General features: G+C 44.6%; 1 protein-coding gene across 1 annotated transcript in view; it reads left to right on the top strand.

Annotated features, from left to right (window-relative positions):
* Positions 1 to 18270, top strand: part of RYR3 (ryanodine receptor 3) — a 352315-nt gene that overhangs the window by 110582 nt on the left and 223463 nt on the right. The window contains exons 15-18 of the mRNA XM_059183407.1: positions 316 to 411; positions 2374 to 2492; positions 11986 to 12119; positions 14089 to 14330. Coding sequence (XP_059039390.1) covers positions 316 to 411; positions 2374 to 2492; positions 11986 to 12119; positions 14089 to 14330 — 591 coding nt within the window. The remainder of the gene's footprint in view (positions 1 to 315; positions 412 to 2373; positions 2493 to 11985; positions 12120 to 14088; positions 14331 to 18270) is intronic.

Below are 18270 nucleotides of genomic sequence, written 5' to 3'. Positions count from 1 at the left end.
TTTATGAATTTGTGTGTTCATTGTCTCTTTCACCTTCTTCATAAAGGCAGGGGATTTGTTGTTGTGTTCATACTGCTCTGTTCCCAGCAAGTAGACAGGTGTTCAGTGCATAAATTCTCTGGAATATTTGAGTGAATGGTAGATTTTTACTCTTCCAAATATAGGAACAATTGTATCCAAGAGCTTGGAAGGGGAAGATTGTTACACTCAGTTCCTTTTAGTTGCTAAGCAGTTAAGTATTTGACAGCTTCCCAAATTCTTATGCTCATCCCCGTGTCCTTTAACCTACATGCGCAAACATTTCCTTCTTTGCAGCTGCTCTCATTCGTGGAAACAGAAACAACTGCGCTCAGTTCTCCAACAACCTCGATTGGCTAATCAGCAAACTGGACAGACTAGAATCTTCCTCAGGTAAGAAGTGGCAGGAAGCAACTGCAGAAGGTGGGGTTTTCCCCCTTTGCATAAAAAAGAAAGAAAGAGTAAAAAAGTTGAATCCTTGAATAATTCTTTCTTCCACTGAATCAACAACAATCTGCAAATAATTACTCCCAACAAACAGAAAGTCCTAAATCCTCCTGGCTTCGCTCTGGCTTTATTTAACAACAGTAAGCTAGACTTCAGTGATTTCCTTTTCTGTTTCATTTTTTACTTTGTGTGTTCATCTCCACCCCATGGACCTTTTGATCACCACCACCCCTCCCCATCCCCCACTCAGTCTCCTGGTCTCTTCCCTTGCTGCCTGCACTCTTGTTCTCTGGGTTTCTAAATCCTCTCTGGACATGCTTCTCCTGACTGAACAATGACCATGGGAGAGGAATAAAATGATTGTCCCTCTCTCCCCCCTGTTGCCAACCTCGATCACCCTTGACGCCCTATCTACAACCCTTCTTGATGACTCACAGAGAATCTGAGCCAGGGAGAGTTTATCATGGTTAAGTGGCTGCGGTAAGGCTCAGCAGTTGTCTTCCTCAGAGATGAGTGGACATGACAAATGTGGGCCCCTCTCTGGGATACTGAGAGGTTTGATGCTTTTTTCATTGTCTAGAGATGGCTGGAGCTTGAACAGACAGACCAAAGGAAAGCTCTCTTAAGGACTATCCATCCACCTACACCTGTGTCTTCCCAAGCCTCCGTCTTCTTCAGTGCCTCCTCCATGGGCCAGATTATATTTCATAGTAATTTATAAAAGCCTCGAGAAATACAGACCAAGCGGAATTTTCTCAGTAAAACCAATAAGGACATAGGCCAACCACTTCCCTTATATTTCCATCATGGTGCTTTGCCCTTGTGTGTGCTGGGCTCTGGGGGTACCAGCTAGCTTTTCTTCAGTTTTCGCTTAATATGAAAAACCACACAGCATTCCGAGAAAAGGGGCAAAACAAGTAGTCTTCGTTTGGTGCGCTTATAGTTTGCTTGATATAGCAGTGCATTATGAAATGAAAATAATTTCTGGGGTGGTTCTCAGAAAAATTCTCATTCAAGGAGAACTCCAGATACTTTCTAAATTACTTGAAGGATCTTGAGAATTTGTTTTCAACTGGGCATTTGCTTGTTTAGATATATTTAAACTTAGGTGTTGCTTGGCTTGACCAAATTAAGAATTCAATTTTTACAGTCACTTCTCTATAATTTTTTCCTTTTTTTTTTTTTAAAGATTTTATTTATTTATTTGAGAGAGAGAGACAGTGAGAGAGAGCATGAGTGAGGAGAAGGTCAGAGGGAGAAGCAGACTCCCCATGCAGCTGGGAGCCCGATGCGGGACTCAATCCCAGGACTCCGGGATCATGACCTGAGCCGAAGGCAGTCGTCCAAGCAACTGAGCCACCCAGGCGTCCCATTTTTTCCTTTTTTTAATTGAAGTATGGCTGACATAGTGTCATATCAGTTTCAGGTGTGGAACGTAGTCAACAATTACACACTGTACTCCGGGCTCCTCAGGATGCAGTCTTCACCCCTTCCCCACCCACCTTCCCTTTGGTAACCACTAGTTCTTCATAGTCAAGTCTCTTTTCTCTTTGTTTTAGTTCTTAAATTCCACGTAGGAGTGAAGTCATCTGGTATTTGTTTTTCTCTGGCTTATTTCACCTGCTGCTTCTCTGTATTTTGACATAGAAGGATGCATATCTTTGTCCAGGAGGAAGGGAGGTACAGTCAGTGCTAAACAAAACTCCCCTCTAAATCACAGACAAGGTAGGCTGCCAAGGCTCCTGAAGTCTGCCAGACACGGCCACAGTCTTTCTTCTGGCTGGAGATATTTAATACAGTCAAGGAACGGATAATATCCTGTCCCCTCAGGATGGTCTTTTCTCATAATTTAGGTTTCTAGATGATGGTCATTTCATGTCCAGCTGATTTTTTGTGACATTCATGCAGGTATCTTGGAAGTTTTGCACTGCATCTTGATTGAAAGCCCAGAAGCCTTAAATCTGATAGCCGAGGGCCACATCAAGTCCATCATCTCCCTGTTGGATAAGCATGGGCGGAATCACAAGGTAGGTGTCAGAAAGAACCCAAACAATGATGGACTTGACCTGACATTTCCCTCCCCAATGCTTCATAAGCAGTATTTATTACTGAGAGCATGTGGACGAATCTCTTTCTTGGCTTTGATTTGGGGGTGGGGGTGGAGGGAGAAGAGTTGACCTTGGGAAACTGAGGCTCCGAAAGAGCCTTCCTTACCTAGGAGCACACTCCAAGCCAGACAGTTACACTGGGTCTTGCATGTTCTCTCTGTGTCTCCACTTTCCAAGCCCGGGTCATTGTCTTCAGCCCTGAGCACACAGCCAACGAGGGGGAGGCACTGAGCTAGGAGGGTCTGGGCAAGGCCAGCTGCAGGACTGGCTCCCACCCTCGGCCCAGGAACTCAGTACTGGAATAGCTAATACCAAGCTGTATAAAGAAGATACACAAAAATCAGATAAGACTAGTATAGGACGTCTTGGCAACTGGCTTGTTCATAAATGAAATCAGATTTATCCTGAGTCAAACTGTGTGATGTAAATGAATCTACATGAGCAGGCAAGAGGACTGAAGCTGCCAGCCCTTCCCTTTGATACAAAACAGCTGTGTGCTTTGGGGCCTCAGTGATACCCTCTGTGCAATGGAAAGAATGCCACTTCATTTACTAAGGTGGAAAGCTCTATGGATTTTTTGAGATGCCTTAAAATTCTGCCTCTCTAATTTTATGGAATCCTATGTCTTAGAACAGTCTGCACAGAAGGTCTATTAAAATGTGTTTTTTCTTGGGCTTTCAATATCTGCCCTGTAGCTGGGAGCAACAGGGTGTATTGCTCTGATGAATGAGTGATCTGGGGGGTCCTCAGGCTGAGGGAGAGTATTTCAAGAGCCAGTGTACTGCTCTGATGGGGGGTGTACTGCTCTGATGAATGAGTGATCTGGGGGGTCCTCAGGCTGAGGGAGAGTATTTCAAGAGCCAGTGACATAAGGAGCAGCAGCTGTGCACCTACACAGTGGAGAAAACTCAGCTTGGTCGCTGGGCCTCCTCATCTCGGGGCACTACTCTTTTGAGACACTCTCAAGGGGGTCTGGGAGAGTGAGCCTCCGCAGCTTCGCCGAGGTGTGTCTCCCTTAGGAAGCAAGAAAGCCATGGTCCTTAGTATCGGTGGAATTGCTTGGCAAAGAAGAGAAAGAAGAATGTGGCTCCTGTAATTGCTTTCCTGAATGTGGTAAATCAAAGGCAGGCAGGAGGCTCCAGCATCAGACCTGCATCTGTTCCTTCCTGTCTGCAAAGCATAATAAGAGTAATTGATAAGCACCCAAGTAACACGCGGTCCGAGCCATGAGGTACATACAGATGTCAGTGGGAGCCCACTGACGGGAGAAAAGCTGCTCTCTCGTTTCGTTGCTCCTGGGTCTTCTTTGTGATCATACCACATAACGTGCTTAATGAATAACCAGCTTTGTTATGGCATCTGTGAGCCAGGAGCCACAAAGCGTGTAATGGATGGCACTTGGTGGCAAGTGGATGACTATTCGGCCCATTCCAAAGTGGAGAAATGGGAGGCCAAGTTGAGCCAAAGGACTTTGTTACAAATCAATAACTGGCCTGATATGTGATCCCTGCGGACTACCAGAGCAGCCTTTCATCTCCTAGAGCCAAGGTGCTGTTTGAGAAATTCCGGTGGTGTTGGGAAACTTCAGGCAGTATGTTCTAGGTACATAAAAGGCTCCTCAGGGATAGATCCCTATTTTTTCTTTTGGTGGATTTTTGGATGAAGGTTGGTTTGCCATGCATTCAGACCTTCCCTTAAAAATGATGGGAGTGGATAAAATTTGTTTTCCAAGAGAAATCTGTCTCAGATCATCACCAGGGCTCCTTGCATAGCTTGGTAAACAATGGAAAGGCCAGACTTCCGCTACGATGTTTTCTCTTTGCTTGGAAAATACAACGTGTAGTGTTTTGCTCTTCAGACCACTCCTTTTTCTCAAGTCCTGGGTTTTCACATGTGTCTGATCTCTTCACTTAGTTTTCCTTGAGGACAGGGACTGAGAATATAAAGCATTTTCAAACCACCAGGCACCTCCCAGCTCTTCCAATAACGGCAACAGTAATGATGACGATGACGATCGCGATCGTTGATTTTGCCTTTGACAAATGCCAGGTACTGCCCTCCGAGTTCACAGGTGTTTTCCTTTGTCCTCAGGATGACCCCAGGAAGTAGCATTCTCATTTCCACTGGACAGTGGCCGAAGCAGGGCTGGCACGTGGGCCCTGAGATGTGAAGCCACCTGCCAGGGGGCCACCCAGCTAATTCATGACAGACTAGAACCAGACTTTGGGTCTCCCACTCACAGTTTCACATTCTTCCCAGTGTTTCTCAAACTGCATTCTCTGAGCTTGTTCTTTGGGGTCCGCATGTTCTGCGGGAATATTTTTAATTTTGTGTTCTTATTTTTACAGCTCTCTAAATACAAAACCATGCAGGGAAGAATTTGTAAGTAGAAGGCATCTTTATACAAGCTAGCATTTCTGAGACTGGAATTTGAATGTCCCTATGGGTCCATCCATGGTCTTCAGGGTCGTGACATTTTTCTTTTTTTATTAAAAAAAAGGGGGGGTTGGACATCTCATGGGTTTGATGAGCCCCTTTTTGTGCCACTCCAACTTTAATTGCAAGTTGAGAACGGAGAGTGTTTACAGTAGTGGCATTAGTATGCTTCCTCGCCTCTGAGATTTTTCACTTGTTAGCTCTTCTCCCTGCCATGGAAGACATTGCCACTCATCTAAATCATGATCAAGCAAAGATCAGGAAGTTTGAAGAAAAGAACCCAATCTTTGGAGTGAAAAGGATAGGGAAGTGTACACTGGGAACAAGCCTTTCTCTCAGGGTCCTCTGTCCCTCAACCTCTCCATGACTTGGCTCTTGCAGTTTGCTCCCTATCTCCTCACTTCTTAGTTTTCCAGGACCCATCACAGTTCTGTCTGCCTTTCAATATTTTACTCAAATGCCACTGCCTCCATGAAGCTTTTTCTGGTTCCAGTTCAACATGGTCTCCCCATTTCAAATCTTATGCAGCTAGCACTCCATTACTTGGTGGCTCCACTCTGCCCTTCCTACACAGAGATGTCTCTCACAGACTCGAAGATCCTTCAAGGCAGCGACCAACTTTGCATTCCTCCCAGTGCCAGGCTCTTATGTTATACATGGCAGGCACTTGATCCATGTTTGTTAAAGGTGTAATACATGAATAAAAAGAATGAATGAGTCAAGCCAGAGTCCATTCCCATCTTACTCTCTGTTAGTAGCACTGATTTTATTTTTTGATAAAAAGAACAATTATCAGACCCTATAAGTCATCTTCTGACTTTCCCATGGACTAAGCATTTGATAATAAAAATACAATATGATCTTTTTATTTGCCCCCAAACCTACCTTACTCTAGATCTCCTCAACATTGGCACAGATAAAATTTTTTTTAAAGATTTTATTTATTTGACAGAAAGATGAAGAGCACAAGTAAGCAGAGAGGAAGAGGGAGAAGCAGGCTCTCTGCTGAGCAGGGTGCCCCATGCAGGGCTCCATCCCAGGACCCTGGGATTATAACCTGAGCTGAAGGCAGCTGCCTAACTGAGCCACCCAGGCACCCCAGATAAAAGTTGGTTTTGGGCTTTTTTGTTTTTTTGTTCTTCTGTAAGGATTTGGAGCCACTTGTGGAAAAAAAAAATGTGTATGGTAAAATAGGATCATCATGGATCCTGAGAAAGTATAGAACAGAATTGAAGGTTTGGCCTAGGTTGGGGGAAGGATAGAACACAGGTAAGCAAACCATCAACTCCCACAAAGTTGCTGAATCATCCCTGAGCTCCCAGGCAGCCAAGGCAATAAAGAAATATTTCCAGTCACCCAGTTCACATCCACAACAAGAAAAAAATATGTTCCTCAGAGGCTTCAAAATCCTCATTTTCCAATCTAGGACTTGATTTTTTAAAAAATCACAGAATAAGTACAATTAGCATCTTTATAGCATTTACACAGAATAAATACATTTTAGCATGGAGCTGTTTATAGACAGAAGCTAAAGGACAGAATGCAACAGCCAAATGAGGTTTCCATGGATATACATTAGGTATTTTTTTTTCTTTTTATTTTCTTAATTTAATTTTTTTCAGTGATCCAAAATTCATTGTTCATGCACCACACCCAGTAGGTGTTTATTTTTATTTTTATTTTTTTTTAGACTTTAATTTTTTATTTTTTATAAACATATATTTTTATCCCCAGGGGTACAGGTCTGTGAATCCCCAGGTTTACACACTTCACAGCACTCACCAAATCACATACCCTCCCCAATGTCCATAATCCCACCCCCTTCTCCCAAACCCCCTCCCCCCGGCAACCCTCAGTTTGTTTTGTGAGATTAAGAGTCACTTATGGTTTGTCTCCCTCCCAATCCCATCTTGTTTCATTTATTCTTCTTCTACCCACTTAAGCCTCCATGTTGTATCACCACTTCCTCATATCAGGGAGATCATATGATAGTTGTCTTTCTCCCCTTGACTTATTTCGCTAAGCATGATACGCTCTAGTTTCATCCATGTTGTTGCAAATGGCAAGATTTCATTTCTTTTGATGGCTGCATAGTATTCCATTGTGTATATATACCACATCTTCTTGATCCATTCATCTGTTGATGGACATCTAGGTTCTTTCCATAGTTTGGCTATTGTGGACATTGCTGCTATAAACATTCGGGTGCATGTGCCCCTTTGGATCACTACATTTGTATCTTTAGGGTAAATACCCAATAGTGCAATTGCTGGGTCATAGGGCAGTTCTATTTTCAACATTTTGAGGAACCTCCATGCTGTTTTCCAGAGTGGCTGCACCAGCTTGCATTCCCACCAACAGAGTAGGAGGGTTCCCCTTTCTCCGCATCCTCGCCAGCATCTGTCATTTCCTGACTTGTTGATTTTAGCCATTCTGACTGGTGTGAGGTGATATCGCATTGTGGTTTTGATTTGTATTTCCCTGATGCCGAGTGATATGGAGCACTTTTTCATGTGTCTGTTGGCCATCTGGATGTCTTCTTTGCAGAAATGTCTGTTCATGTCCTCTGCCCATTTCTTGATTGGATTATTTGTTCTTTGGGTGTTGAGTTTGCTATAGTTTGTTTATTTTTAAAGGAGAATTCCCACATAAGCCTGTGTTTGGGGTAGAGACTAGTGGAGCTAAAAAACAAACGGGGAGGATGTTGAATGAACTGAGGTGTCAGTAACAGAACAGGATGACAAGCAGAAGCTGATGGCCTCCACAGAATGAGCCAGGGAAATTCTCACATTGGGCCAGGGTATAGATAGAAGCGTAACTCCTAAAATGAACAACCCCAAATTCTCATAAGGAAGATTGCTTTTTCCACATCACAGCCCTAGGCCACTCAGTGGGAGGGCTCCAGTCCTTTCATCCCTTAGAACAGGGCTTCTCAGAAGGCACTGTGCTTACCCATCATGTTAAAATGAAGGTTCTCAGCTGGTAAGTCTGGCAGGGGTCGGGGGATGCTCCTAAATCCCTGCATTTCTGGCAAACTCCTAGGTAATGCTAGTACTGCTGGGTCACAGTTGGAGTAAGACTTTGTTATCTTTCCTAATCTCTACATCCAGCTAGAAAGAGAGAGTGAGTGCAAGAGGGACTATGTAGACGTTTTAGGTGATATCCACTCACTTTCCAGTGCCCACAACTCAGTCACATGATGCCACGTCCCTGCAAGGGTGGCTGGGAATTGTAGCCCCTGTGGGCTCAGGACTAGAAGGAAATGGAATGTGGTGACTTGCTGAGCAGTACCTACCACAGCTGGCCACACGTCCCTCTCCATCAGAAGTATATATGACCCCTAGGTTCAATGCTTGTGCATTCCCCTGTGGTGGGCTCATGTTGTCTATACTCCCTTCACCTTAAAAAAGAACCCATTTAAGCTTTTTAAGAAAAAAAAGTTTGGCCCCATTCCCCTAATTTACCCTGAGAAATGCCTTCTAAAATAGAGCCTAGGAGTGTCTGGGGGGCTCAGTCAGTTAAGTGTCTGCCTTCTGCTCAGGTCATGATCCCAGGGCCCTGGGATTGAGCTCCACATTGGGGCTCCCTGCTCAGCAGGGAGTCTGCTTCTCCCTCTCCCTCTGCAGCTCCCCCTCCTTGTGTTCTCTCTCTCTTTCTCTCTCAAGTAAATCAAACCTTTTAAAAATTTAAATTTAAAAATAATGTTAAAACAGGGGTGCCTGGGTGGCTCAGTGGGTTAAAGCCTCTGACTTCGGTTCGGGTCATGATCTCAGCGTCTTGGGATCAAGCCCCGCATCAGGCTCTCTGCTTAGCAGGAAGCCTGCTTCCCCCTCTCTGCCTACTTGTGATCTCTCTGTCAAATAAATAAGATTTTAAAAATAAATTTTAAAAAATAAAGTTAAAATAAAACAAAGCCTGAACCATGTCAGCCCCATTGCTTTATGGCATCATTTATTTAGAGGTGAGGCACTCTGTTCATCTAGTGCTTCTCACAGAGCCTTTTTCCTCCTGGTTTTTCTTATTGTGTGTGGATTAAGCTCGGCTCTCCCTCTGGCTCCGACAGCAAAGCTCCCGGAACCTTCACTCTGAGGCAGGATGGATGACAATGTGTGATAGGCTGGATCATAAGTATTTAATTTCCTGACCATCTATGGCTCTTTTCTTAGAATGAGAAATTATCCTCTGGATTTCCAGTTCCACGGTCAATATGTTTCACAGGGCACCAGTGGTGAGGGTTCTCCATTAGAGCACCGTTGGGATTCTTTTCTACTTGTCCCATAAATGTGCTTTGTATTACTCTGGAGCGGAATTGACATTCAGGGAGTCAGGTAGAAAATTGGTTTGTGAGAATTATGGATACTAATGCCAACAACCTGGAGTCATCCAACCCCACTAAGCACTGAGTCTTAGCGGCCACTTTGAAAGACTGAGATGCCACTGGCGTTCGTGCTGGTTATTTATGGACTGCTGTTTGCACATTCCTCCTGGTAGGAGAGAGAGGGAGGAGCCGGGCCTGGCCCAGCACAGTTTGCTCTGTCAATACAGGAACACAAAATTGGAACGCCAGAGGATACAGCCCAAGGAGACAGTGGGTGGGAGGCAGGGGGGCTCTTTCCATTCCTTGCTTGGCTGGAAAACAAAGAGGAGAAGTGGCTTGGTGACTGGTCTCATAGCTTCGAGGGCCATTTGGGCTCTTGAAAGTTCTGTTCTCCCTCTGAAAGACCCGCGGATCCCCTTACCCAAGAATCCAACACTGCCACTGGATGCAATCAGCAAGAGGTTCTTTATTGTTACGCAGGCGCCTGCGGGTGGTCAGCGCGCGCCTGCGGGTGGTCAGCAGCTCCTGCTAGCTGAGCACCCCTGGCTGGGGTGGTGCAGGATTTTTATAGACAGGTACAAACAAGTTTTGGGTGGGGTGGAACTGATTGGTTGACAGTTTGAACTTTTGAAAAAGGCATACTTGGTGTTAGTGGATTGGCCCTGGAAGACCCCCTCGCGCGAAGAGAAAAGCGGGAAGGGGAAACAAAGAGGGGAAGTTTGACCTTATCACTCAGCAGAAAGGCATCCTATCTACGTGACCTATGTGACCATGCAGCCCCCTTGCCTACATGACCATGCCCCTGCTATTAGGAGAGGGTATCTTGTTCAAACAGGAATTAAGTGTCATGCCTTAGTAGCCAAGCTGTTACAGAAAAGCAAACAAGCAGTTAGTTATCTTATCTATCTTCCCGGGGAGGGGTCTTTCACCTCTAGGGGTAGAAGGTTTTTGAATACCAGTTTGTGGGAATAGATGGGTATCTTAATGAATTTTGACATTATCACAGCCAGAGACCCAAGAACTGGGATCTGCCCTCTAATCCGCTCTGCTGATCTACCGGAGGTTCCCAGGCCTGCTACATGACCTTGGCCGAAAGGGAGTCTGGTGCTATTAAATAACAAAAGTTCAACCAAGGAAATTTTAAAGATTGAATTGGCTTTATTAACTGACTCATGAATTGGGCAGCATCCCTTTTAGCAGTAGAGGGGAGCTCCAAAGGACTACAGAGAAGGAAAGGTTTTTCTTTAAGGTAGAGGGCAGCGGTGGGGGGGGGGGGGGATTATTAGCAAAGAATCCATTTGTTTTACGCAGTGTTGCCCTCCTAAGGGGAACAGATGGCATGTATCAGGAAACTTCCTAGAGCTGACCAGGAACTTTCCATGTTGACTGGTTAAAGGTTACATTCCTAGGTGCTTGAAACTGCTGTTAGGTTACGTAGTGAGTCTTGGTTTACTGACATGGGACCCTAATCTAAGCGATGCCATTTTGGGTCTGTGGTTTTCTTTTCAACGGTGCTTTTCATAAAAGAGTTGTATGCATGCCTGCTAATGCTAGCACCGAGAGCTGCCGAGGCCGGGTGGGAGCACAAACTTAGGCTTAAAGCCAGTGAAGGCCCTTCTAGTGCTTGCCCCTGCTCATGCACGACTCCAAGAGAGTGTCAAGCCTGGACTTCGCACTCTCGATGCCTCATCTCAGCCTATTCCTGCCGTGGCTAGGATAGTAACCTAGACAGTCGTCTTCAGAGCTCAGACTCCCGCCTGTTTGAGCAGAATAGTGATTACAGGGAACACACCTAGTTTGGGGGGTGCAGGGTGTCTAAGATGAGGGCAGAGAGGTTAGAAGAAAGCCAGCTTCATTTCCTAAGAGGCAGCAGGTTCCAACATGGCTCACTGATGCCTGGTGAGGGAGGTGGGGTGCCCTTGACTTGGAATAGGTCCTCCGGCTTGTCACTGATGGGGTTTTGGAATAGAGGTGAGGTACGGTGGGGTGGAGTTGGGAGCCGATGACCAAGAAAGAATTCTTGAGAGAATGGTGGTTTATTACAGCACAGGAGACAGGATCTGTGGGCAGAAAGCACTGCTGCACTTCAGTTGTGATTTTGTGCACTGATTATATCCTATGGGGTTGGGGGAGGTAAGGAAAAAGGGAGTTTTCCAAAAGAGCTTTCACATACTAAAGACTCTCGGGATACCAGAAGCCTTACCATTGTCAAATTAAGGTTGTTGACCTCTCTAGTAAGGCATTAACATTTAGATAGTGGGGAACTTCCTGGAGAAATATTCTACTCTCTGCCCACTTCAAGTATCTGTGAATGGGCTGCAGGGTATAAAGACATTTAATTGTATTTGCATCCCCTTTTGGATGCTATTGCTAAGGCTTTTGTAAGTAAACTGAGGGAGACTCAGGATCTTGATTCCTACAGGTTAACTAATTGTTCTTCCTTTAGGACAGCGGGGAGTACCTGAGGAGTGTCACTTTTATCCCAGGGCTGGGGAGGGCATGCAGGGTGTCAGCTTCTGCTTTGCCCTCTGCTTTGCCTCATCATCACCAGTCCCCTCCTTCAGGAGGCCTGCTTCCTTCCTGCCTCTTGGCAGTCAAGTCCTGCCTCCAGTGCCCGCCTGGTGGTTCTGAGGTTTGGGGGGATGTATCCTGTTGCAGGTTCTGGACGTGCTGTGTTCCCTCTGTCTCTGCAATGGGGTTGCTGTCAGAGCCAACCAGAATCTGATTTGTGACAACTTGCTGCCCCGGAGGAACTTGCTCCTGCAGACACGGCTAATTAATGATGTGACCAGGTAAGGCCCCCACCGTCGTCCCAAAGTGTCCATCTTGCTTCCAGACAGGAAAGGAAGAGGGCTAGCGCTGCCTACCCATCATATTCCTGGTGAAGTCGGCGTGGGAGAGGAGATAGGGACAGATGTGTACTGTTTTAGGGCCTTGTACTCCAACCCCTTTCACAGAGTTTCAAACTTCAGTGGAGTATATGTTCCACCTGAAGGCTGAGGAATTTGACCGGAAGTGGTCTGCCATGTTGCATGTTCTACTTTAACATAGATCTTGTACATTCTTTGTAACGTATTCAATTTTATTTTAATAAACCACATTTTTTTTCTTAAAATCTTTTAATAGAATGGATGTTCCATGTTGATCCTGTGGTTTCTTGCATCCTATGGCCCATCATCATTGACCCAAGGGTTATCTGCCAAGGCCAGGATGAACATCCTGGGCTCACACAGAATCCTAGCCTGCTGGTCTGTAATGCAGCTCATGGAAGTCATGTGAACTCACTGGCCTTGTGTCAGGCAGGCCTAAGGTTCTTGAGGAATTTTCTGCCTAGGCTCACTCCCTCATCTACATGGTGAGGAAAGAACTTCTCTGAAGTGCAGAGCAGACCTGAACCATCCACATAGACTTTGTTTTGGTACTTGTCTGGTTTTCTATTGCCTACCCAGAATGGGGCACAGCCCCCAGCACAGAAGAGTGGACATCTAAGAATAGCATTCCAATTGGAGAGAAGCTCCAAATGCTTTGTCCTGAGCTTCTAACAATTTTACTGGATATATGAAATCCTCCAGCCCGTAACAAGTTGGCCAAAAGTGACTTCTGTTCCTCTCTCCCCTTTTTTGCCTTTTTAGGTTGAATTTTATTTTTTTTTTCAGCTTCATTTATTGAGGCATAAATAACGAACAAAATTGTAAGTTATTTAAAGTATAGAATGTGATGATTTACTATACATATACATGAAAGTGTTTGCCCCATAGGTTCATTAATAAATCCTTGACCTCATGTATTTACCTCTTCTGTGTGTGTGAAAACATTTAAGTTCCACTCTCTTGGCAAAGTTCAGTTGCACAATACAGTGTTAGTTGATCAACTACAGTTACCATGTTATAATTTGATCCTCGGACTTTATGCATCTTATAACTGGAAGTCTGTTTGCTTTTACTAACTTCTCTTAATCCCACCCTCCTCCTCAACCCCTGGCATCCACTTGTCTACTCTCTGTTTCTAGGAGTTTGAATTTTTTTTTGGTTTCACATATAAGAAGTTGCATGCAGTATTTGTCTTTCTCTGCTTGGCATCTGTCTGTCTTTCCCCCTCTTTTTTTCTTTCCCTTTCTTTCTCTCTCTCTCTCTCTCCTCTCTCTCTCACTCTCTTTCTTTCCTTCTTTCTTTCTTGTCTTGCTTTCTTCTTATAGTGATTTTTAATGCTTTCAAGAGGCCATTCTTATAAGTAATGCTTAGTTGAAAAGCTGCTGCTGTGAGAATAGGGATGCTTGGACCAATTCCTCAGGAGATGGGACTTGAGTGAATTAGTTCTTCCACTTAAAGAAAGAAACAAGGGTCTGTAGTTACACAGCTCCGCAACATTTTCGCATGTTTTACCCAAGGTCGATACTCAGCAAATGTTGGTTGCCTTCAATGGAATAAGGAGACATTCTTTATATTTTTAAATAGAATTAATGTCCTGACACCTCCCACTAAGAACTTGATCAAGTGTTAGAGGCTCTAAGCACATTGGGGAGGGTATGTGCTATGGTGAGTGCTGTGAAATGTGTAAGACTGATGATTCACAGACTTGTACCCCTGGGGCAAATAATAGATGTTAATGAAAAATTAATTAATTAAAAGAAGAATAATACAAAAACACAAATTGCTCTTGACTTCAGTTCACAGTGTGCCCTGGGATCTTACTCCACTTGCTCTCTGTTTTTCTCGGTGCCTAAGAGTCTGTAGACGCCACTTGTTCCATGTTTCATTTCAGCATTCGGCCCAGCATCTTCCTGGGAGTTGCCGAGGGCTCGGCGCAGTACAAGAAGTGGTACTTCGAGCTGATTATCGACCAGGTGGATCCCTTCCTAACAGCTGAGCCCACACACCTGCGGGTGGGCTGGGCCTCCTCCTCCGGCTATGCTCCATACCCTGGCGGGGGAGAAGGATGGGGAGGCAATGGTGTCGGTGATGACCTCTACTCCTATGGCTTTGATGGACTCCACCTTTGGTCAGGTGAGCACCTTGTCAGAGCCTCTGCCCCTTGTCTCTTCCTGAGGATGAATGAAGCTTGAATTGTTCAGGCTGCAATGATCGTTACCTGTTGAAATGATACAGAAGCAGGAATCTCAATGAATTAGATGGTGGGAAGAGCATCAGACCTGACGTGAGACTGTCCTGCTTTGAAACCATGATTCTAGTACTTCCAGGTGTGTGACCCAGTGTGGATCCCACAACCACTCTCAAGCTCAGTGTCTGTATCATGCAGACATTATTGCATAGGGTTTTCAGGACTATATAGCCAAGCAGGGAAAGAGACTCAACCTTTCTTTACTGGGCAGTAAGCTGCACACCTTTCATACATTGTTTTTCCTCACTTTATTTTGACAATGATCCCTTAATGGAGGTAATATTGACCTCATCTTGCATATGTGGAAAACAACACAAAGATACGTCAGAAATGCGTCGCAGTCACACAGCAAAGGATCCAGATCTGATCAAGTCCGTTGTTATGTCAATGCAGCATGTTGCTTCATAATACACTTCATAAAATGTCTGGATCGGTGCCTGACATATCGTAAATGCCAGTCATTTTAAAAACACACAAAGCTTCCTTTTTCAAAAGACACAGATACTTTCCCCAAACATGTCCATGGCCTATGCCTGGAGGAATGGATGAGATGCTGCCTGGATGAAAATAGAGATCGGAGTTTGAGGCTTTCACCCAGACCCAGAGTTCTAGCTGCTCCATCTGTCATCCACAGCATGTTGTATCTGTATGTTTCACACACCTGAGATTGGAGTCATTGTGTCCCTTCTAGAAATCCCTTATGTAAGCGTGCCTCTTATGTAAGAAACCATGACACATATTCTTCCCCTAATCCAGTACGAGGGCAAAGTTTGTCTCTACAACACAAACCTATGTATTTTAGATGGGGAACTCCATAACCCCTCACATTTTCCTTCCTCCCTCAGCCTTCAGGCTAAAACCATCAGCTTGGCTTCTGATGACATTTCTTATGGTTGGTCTGTATTTTCAGTTAGTCCATATGGGTTTTTTTTTTTAAGTGTTTTGTGTGTTGTACCTTCAGTAGAAACATTTAAAAATTTTTAGAATTGCTTTCAACTTATTTGTTTATTTATTTATCCTGGATCATTGGCAGGAAGAAAAAAATGCCTGTCCGCATTTTGTGTGTCCCAGGGGACAGCATGGTGCAGACAAAAGCAGCTGCAAAATGGCAGGATGAGTGAAGCGAAAGCCTTGTCTTGTTCTCTTATCCTCCCAACTTACCTTTTCCCGGTTCTATTTCATGGGGAGTCAGGGTGGTTCTTCCATTCTTGGATCGTGGAGCCCGTGTCTGGCTGTACAGGAGTGGCCTTTAGTGTAGGTTATCAGCGGATGTCATAACATTCTCAGAAAGCTGTGTCAGAGGAAGTGATCTGAAAAGAAAGAGTTCTTATCCTGGTTCGCATCTACATCTGAATTTGGTAGGGTTGAATCTCTGAGAGAATGAGTGGAATTAACTTGAGAAAATAAATCCCCCCCACCCCCCACTGGGTGCTGCTCATCTCCTGCCATCTTGTCACCATAACGCAAGCTGCCATCCCAGGCTACACCTGAAGAGAATGCTGGGGATTGGTTAAGGAAATGTGAAGGACACCTAGACCATTAGGTGAGGCAGACTGGACCTGTTTCAAAGAGAAACCATTCTCAAAGGAAAAGTTTTCCTCAGTCCTTCCCAAATTTTGTAGCACTGCATGGTGCATTTGGTATGTCCCTTCACAAAATATGTATAATGAATACATCAGCAGGTCAGGAGATAGAGAACGCAGTGCATTCAGAAGAGACTACTATTGGCATTTCAGACTCTGAACATCCATCTAGGTGTGGATCATTCCAGGAGTGTGCAGCACTCCTGTCACCCCTCTTGTCCTATCTCCTCAGAAGACTGGAAGCTGGATGTGCCGAGCCCACGCCAGTCATCACTAGCAGTGGCCCTTCCCATTGGTGATAGAGGAAAGGGACTTGGGACTCGGCACTTCAAATGCTGATTGCAGCTCTCTGGACATTACCCAGACTTGGTAATACAATGCCATATAGGTCGGCACCAGTTGGTTAAGCATCTGCTCAGGTCATGATCCCAAGGTTCTGGGATCAAGTCCCGCATTGTGCTCCCTGCTCAGTGGGGAGCTGTATTCAAACAGCTTCATCGTCTCAGTCCTGAGCATCTCATGAGATGTGGAGAAAACAATGTCCACAAGACTTATGTCTTTCGTGCTCATTAAAACACAAAGCCTCCTTGGGTCTGGCATCATTCTGAATTCTCTAACCAGCACACAGGGAAAATATATCTGGCAGAAGGCATGGCAGGTAAATATGCCAACGTGTGCCCCAGCAGAAGAAATAAGGTCTCTGTTAATGACTCCCACCAGGACAACAGTGAATTTCAGACTATCTGATGAAAAGATAATTGTTGGATGAAGAAATGAAATGGAAATGATATTTTAGCTTACTACAGGAAGGAGTGGAGGATGGCAAAGGAGAGATGCTGGAAACTCACCGTGACAAGTTTTCTCCTTTCCTTGAGATGTAAATACACAGATCCATTAACTTTAAACTTATCTGTATGTGTAAATTAAGCTACTGTCTTGAACTGATCTTTAATGTATTTATTAAAGACAATAGATATTGTCGTTATTGGAAGGAATTATAGTGCCCCAACACTTTGTCACCAGAAAGAGTCAAGAAGAAACAGCATGGCTTTGGATTTGTGCCTGGGTTTGAATGCCAGCTCTTCTGTTTACTGATTTTTTTTTTGACACAGAGTAAATTACTTAACCTCCAGAGTCTTGGTTTTCTCAGATAAAATGAAAATGATATAGGTTCTTAAGAAATTTAAATGAGGTGAGGCACCTGGATGGTTTAGTCGATTAAGTATCCAAACTCTCGATTTTGGCTCAGTAATGATCTGTGAGGTTGAGCCCCACATCGGGGTCTACCTTGCAGAGTGTGCTAAAACTCTCTCACTCCCTTGCCCTCTGCCCCTCCCCCCACTCACATTCTCTCTCTCTCTCTATTTCTAAAATAAGTAAATTTAAAAAAATACTTTTTAAAAATGAGTAAGTAAATAAATAAGCATAAGGAACATGAAGTTCTCGACACATGTTTCTTTTCCCTTATTGTCTGTGGAGTCCACTGTAATCATAAAGACAATATCCAGAGAATATCCGGTACTTCACTCAAGACCATGAGGGCAGCCCCTTCCTAAGAGGATATCTGAGTCCCATACTGAATGAGAAAGGAAGTTTTGAGTGACATCGTAATTATGAATGAGCTTTTTCTCTATGTAAGGAGAAAGTCCTTTTCCTTTTTTTTCTTTTTTAAGATTTTATTTATTTATTTGACAGAGACAACGAGAAAGTGAAACACAAGCAGAGGGAGTGGGAGAGGGAAAAGCATCTGAACAGGGAATCAGATGTGGGGCTCAATCCCAGGACCTGGGATCATGACCTGAGCCAAAGGCAGACACTTAACGACTGAGCCACCCAGACACCTGGGAAAAAGCAGTCTTTATAGATCTTTTTAGCCACTGAAGCCTGTGAAGTCATTTCCAAGCATCAGCTGTAGAAATACCTCCCATCTCAATCCTGCCAACCTACCCTACAGGCTCCTAACTCAGCTGGGCCACTGGGAATTTCCTTTCAGAGGACCGACTCTCTTCTGGTCATGGTGTTACTTTCCCTCTCCTGAGAAAGCCTTCATGTAGCCTCTCAGGACTGCCATTGGGATGAGTTCAGCTCAGAACAGCCTGTAGTTGTTCCTGGCTGGGGCGGGGGATGGGGAGGGCAGTTTCATAGGAGGAAATTAACACCTACCTTTGCCTTTAATAACTTTTTCCTTGCAAAATTGGAATAAGCAGAGGAACTTACCATCCCGAGTGATAAGTGATACAGG

The sequence above is a fragment of the Mustela lutreola genome, chromosome 7 (assembly GCF_030435805.1).
Source record: "Mustela lutreola isolate mMusLut2 chromosome 7, mMusLut2.pri, whole genome shotgun sequence".
NCBI lineage: Eukaryota > Metazoa > Chordata > Mammalia > Carnivora > Mustelidae > Mustela > Mustela lutreola.
This window is presented reverse-complemented; position numbering and strand designations above follow the sequence as displayed.